Below are 4983 nucleotides of genomic sequence, written 5' to 3'. Positions count from 1 at the left end.
GCTTGAGCCCAGGAGTTTGAGGTTGCTGTGAGCTAGGATGACGCCATGGCACTCTAGCCTGGGCAACACAGTGAGACTCTGTCTCAAAAAAAAAAAAAGAATTATGTACTAACAGACAACCTGTGAAGAAAGTTTTTGCTCAATTCTTCTTACCTGGCATACCAAGGAGGCCACCTGGCACAGACAATTGGGGTGCCTGTGCAAAGTTTGAAAGCATGGAGCGGGCAGATGTTGGTATGCCACGCTGGAGGCTGCTCTGGGGCTGTGGAGCCTGCAACAATGAAGAGACAGTTGACACAACTTTGCTATGATGGAAGGTTAAGTGGGAGGCAAAGATATGGGAGTACAGAAGAGCAGTATGATTTCCCACAGAAGAAAGGACAAATTGGGATAAATGGCTGATAAACTCTTGAGAGAAATCAGTGTCAGTGAAAAAGTTCCTCACCTGCCGAAGTGTATGATGTCTCATGATGGTCTCTTGTTTACTGACACTGGATACAGTTGGAGCCGTAGTAGGGGAGAGGGCTGCCTGCTGCTGTAATCGCTGTTCAATTTCCTGTTGGGAGTCATCAGATCAGGTTGGACAGGACAGCACCCAATTTCCTAACCAGAAAACCTAGAGGTCTTATCTCTAATGCTGTCTGCTAATTGGAAGGATATGGAAAAGGCAAAAGATTTTGCTGGGGTGGCTACACTGAGATCTCTGGCTCAAGCAGCCAACTTGCTTCATTGATTAAGGGATTCTCCTCTCTCTCCAGGAAAGCTGGCTCTCAGAAGTTGGCTGGAGGCAATAAGCCAACTAATGCAATTAAGTCTGATGAATTATTGGGGTTTTATTTTTGACTCCTGCCTACTCATCTTCCAAAAGGTCTCTGACTCTACCCAAACAAAGGAGTCTGGTGGGTGGTAGAGTGGGACATGGGATAGAGGAAAAGGATCTGAGCTTCCCAACAGATTTTTCCCTCTCCCAGGTATTCTCTTTCTGTAACTACTACAGGAGATGTTCACACATCCTAACACCACTGGGCTTACTCTATAATATAATCTACTCTTTCCTTTGTCATTCCTTGTCAAGTACAGACTGCAAATAATTACTTCTTTTGAAGAGATTTTCTAGCGCAAATATAAATTCCACCCACCAAAATCCATCTGTTTGAGGAGAAAATGAAGTCAAAAATAGAATGCCGTGGAAAAGCCAAGAGTTTCAAGCCTTCTGTCCTTTTCCCTTAACCTTAGCCATTATATGTTACTATGTTCTTATCCATTTGATAGAAATAGTCAAACGGAAATGGGAAAGATGGGATGATAAGGAGAAGAAAGGGAACCTGGGCCTTTAGGTCCAGAGCTCTGTGGGTATCACACAGACAATTCCTCCAAACTAGAAGGAATGACCCTTTGGGAAAACCAAATCTGGGACAGGTGGCTGGTGAGAAGTCAGAATTTTTACCTGTTCCTGCTGTAGGGCTTTAACAAAAGCATTTTTCAGCCGGTTGGTGTGTTCAGCTTTTAGAGCCTTCTTCTGGTTGGAGGTCATACACTGCTCACACAGAATCTTACCATTCTTTTCTTGCTTCCAGTGAGGGGTGAAATCTGTGCGGCACTGGGCACATACAAAGGGTTCGACCCGCAGAAGTGAGGCACAGCTTTTGCCTAGAAAAAATAATAATCATTTTATATTTCCTGTCTCCTCTGTTTCTCTTAATCACATAGATCTTTTTCGGGAGTTTATTCTACTAAATTAAGAGTCTCTAAAAAAAAGAATACAGTTTATAAGATAGTTTTATTTCAACTGATTCTAACAGTATCAGTTTAGGTAATTCGGACAGTACCATCCTCACTTACAAACAAGGAAACAAAGTCTAAGAAACACAGCTCCCAATGATAAAGCTGGGACAAGAACCCATGTTTTCTGATTTCCTACTGGATCACACTGAGAAGAAAATACCGTGTCAATTCAAAGTCAAAGGACTTCACCTAACTCAACCAATACTTCTGCTTCTTGGTATTCTCCTTACCCCAAACTGTATTCCTGTTACATACATTTATAATTTTCAGTTACCAGTGTCTGAATTATTCACTTTGTGATCTGCTTATAGCCAATACTGAGTCCTCTAGGCACTTTTCTCTACTGTCAGGTGTTCCCGTAAGTCCACATGCTTAGAAATTCAAGCTTAATAACTTGTTAGTCTGGACTGTATAGTGTTAATATTCTATAATGTGGTTCAGTATTAGGTTATAGCTTTTATGTGGTCATATTTAGTTATCTATATCAGTATCTCTAGTTTCTCAACCATAAGCATTCAAAGGGCAGGGACTGAATATGATAATTTAGCACAATGCTGCACAAACACTAACATTAAAAATAGAAGTTCGGGCTGGGTGCGGTGGCTCATGACTGTAATCCTAGCACTCCGGGAGGCTGAGGCAGGAGGATCACTTGACATCAGGACTGAGACCAGCCTGAGCAAGAGCCAGACCCCATTCTTTACCAAAAATAGACAAAATTAGCCGGGTGTGGTGGCATGCACCTATAGTCCCCGCTACTTGGGAGGCTGAGGAAGAAGGATCGCTTAAGCCCAGGAGTTTGAGGTTGCAGTGAGCTGTGATGATGCCACTGCACTCTACCCAGGGCAACAGAGCGTGAGCTTATCTCCAAAATAAATAAATAAATAAAAGAAGTTCTATTCACCAAACTATGCATGCATTATGCTAGGCACCATTTAAAAGAACTCAGCAATACACATGAAATCCTCAGTGTTGTTGGTAGGGTCTTAGAGGCTGTGATTTAAGTGAAACAACATAATAAAACCAATTCCTTAAATCTCAAAATGAAACAAAACAACACTATTCAAGGACCTGATGTAGTCATTTTGCTTAAAGCCACAGTTTCCAAGAACCTATCAATGACATTAAATGAGGAGTTACTGTACTGCAAAAACCACACAAGATACACAAAACACGTAATAAAAACATTAAGCCTCATATACACACATACAAAAAAGCTCTTCTGATATGTTGCTCCAATAAGCCTGTAAATAAGGGAGGGGAGGTGGTTTGGCAATAGTTAGGAGAGGTTATTTAATACTGCACAGTACTCTGTGATACTCTGCCCCTGTCAATCAGGCTTGGCAACCTCTTGCTTAGATAAAGAGACTTGACTAGAAGAAACAGCCTTACCTTGGCTGTCTATGACACTCTGTACGACTTCTTCCAAGCCTACCATGTAGATGAATTCACTATTCGCTGCACTAGGCAGGAAGTGAAGCAAAGGAGCAGGAGGTTTAGGGGGCGGTATCTCCAGGAGTGTCTTTTCCAGCTGTTTGCGAAGAGCCAATTTGGCTGCAGCCTGTGAGTTGGCAGCATCGGTCATGGCGCTGGGGCTAGGAAGTGGTGAGGACACTCTGTTCACGGTCCCTGGCTGGATATGAGAGGCAAGGTTCATATAGATGGCAGAGGATGTTGTACGTTGACAGGGAACGGAAGAACTTGACTGCTGAAACAGATTAAGAATCAGGGTCAGTGATGGCATGTGGGAGAAAGGACCAATTCTTGCTTCCTTGGCAGAAGACACTGTTTGATCCTAGTCTGGACTTCTTAGCTTCCACAAACTAAGAGGGGTCTGACTTACTCACTGAAAAAAACAAAACCAAAACAAAAAAAACCTCTGACACACAGGAAAGGAGAATGATGATGGCTATGAGATAAAACTGCTACGATAAAAATACAGATTTTGCTTTCTGTAACATATCCTTATGCTTTTTATTTCCTAGATCACTCTTATTTCTTTCTTCTAGGCAGATTTTAGCCTATTGCCGCTCTGCTGTATAACCTCTCTCCTCTACTACTATTTTCATATAATTCCTCAAAGCTTTCACTTTTGGAACTGCTCTCAATTAAAGATTCACCCAAATAATCCTTGTTGTCTTGGAGTTTCTCTATGTACCAAAACTTAACACGTATGGCCCTTTCAACAAGAAGTAAATAAAGGATTTCTTTGTTTCCAGATTAGGGCTCTCTCTTACCGGTTGGTAATTAATGGCGGGATTCATGTTGGGCGTTGTGGTGCGGACAAGGCCAGGTTTGGGTGGGCCCCGCTGACCCTGTAGTTGGGCTGGGTTTGGTGCAATAACACGTTGAGACATCAACATGTGTGGGAGGGTGGTATTGGTTGCTGAACGGATGACACTGTGACCCTGAAAATAAAGAGGAAAAGCACTATTCACAGGTGGTATAATGACCTACAAAATGCAAAAGAGGAAAACACAGCTGAGTAGAAACACAGGAACACAGCAAGACTTGGTTTGATAAAGTATGGGATAAATATACTATCACTGTAAACCCTGAGTATTGGTTAGAAGTCCCTGGCTTTTTTGGTATAAATGATCTAATCCTATATTGGTTAGATAGTTAAAAAACTATCCAACCCTTCTCTAGAGAAGCTGGAAAACTTCTCTAGAAAAGAAAAATTACAGTGGAAAGATGAAGGTTATTCATCTTTCTATTGCAGATCGTACCATCACAGAGGACCAATAGGATGATCTGTAGTAATAACACCTCTATCATGGCCAGGTTCTTCTAGATTCTTCACAAATGCCCTCAAACAGAGACAGGATAGACAGGGCCCTCCAACAATAAGATACCACTATGGGTCGCATACCTGTAATGTTCTCAAATTTTGAGGTTCAACCCCTTGGGCCCCAGGCCGGGAGGGAAGCTTGGATAGGCCCTGCTGTCCCACATGGGCAGGAGATGGCTGAACAATAGATGCTGCATTCTGTACAACTGGAGTCTGGGAGAGGGAAGAGAAAATGTGACTGTGGACAAGGCCATAAGCAGAAGTAGAAATCTGGTACATTTCTAGACTTTTAAAATTCCTTGTCAGTGGCCGGGTGCGGTGGCTCACGCCTGTAATCCTAGCACTCTGGGAGGCCGAGGCGGGCGGATCGTTTGAGCTCAGGAGTTCGAGACCAGCCTGAGCAAGAG

General features: G+C 42.8%; 1 protein-coding gene across 1 annotated transcript in view; it reads right to left on the bottom strand.

The window, feature by feature from the left end:
* Window positions 1-4983, bottom strand: part of GATAD2B (GATA zinc finger domain containing 2B) — a 69112-nt gene that overhangs the window by 2211 nt on the left and 61918 nt on the right. Inside the window, exons 4-9 of the mRNA XM_012658498.1 lie at window positions 4658-4789; window positions 4023-4193; window positions 3178-3493; window positions 1448-1650; window positions 446-556; window positions 154-271 (exon numbers count right to left, since the gene is read on the bottom strand). Coding sequence (XP_012513952.1) covers window positions 154-271; window positions 446-556; window positions 1448-1650; window positions 3178-3493; window positions 4023-4193; window positions 4658-4789 — 1051 coding nt within the window. The remainder of the gene's footprint in view (window positions 1-153; window positions 272-445; window positions 557-1447; window positions 1651-3177; window positions 3494-4022; window positions 4194-4657; window positions 4790-4983) is intronic.

The sequence above is a fragment of the Propithecus coquereli genome, unplaced genomic scaffold (assembly GCF_000956105.1).
Source record: "Propithecus coquereli isolate 6110/MARCELLA unplaced genomic scaffold, Pcoq_1.0 Scaffold59, whole genome shotgun sequence".
Taxonomy (NCBI): Eukaryota; Metazoa; Chordata; class Mammalia; order Primates; family Indriidae; genus Propithecus; species Propithecus coquereli.
The sequence above is the reverse complement of the archived record's forward strand: the minus strand, read 5'-3'. Positions and strand labels throughout refer to the sequence as shown.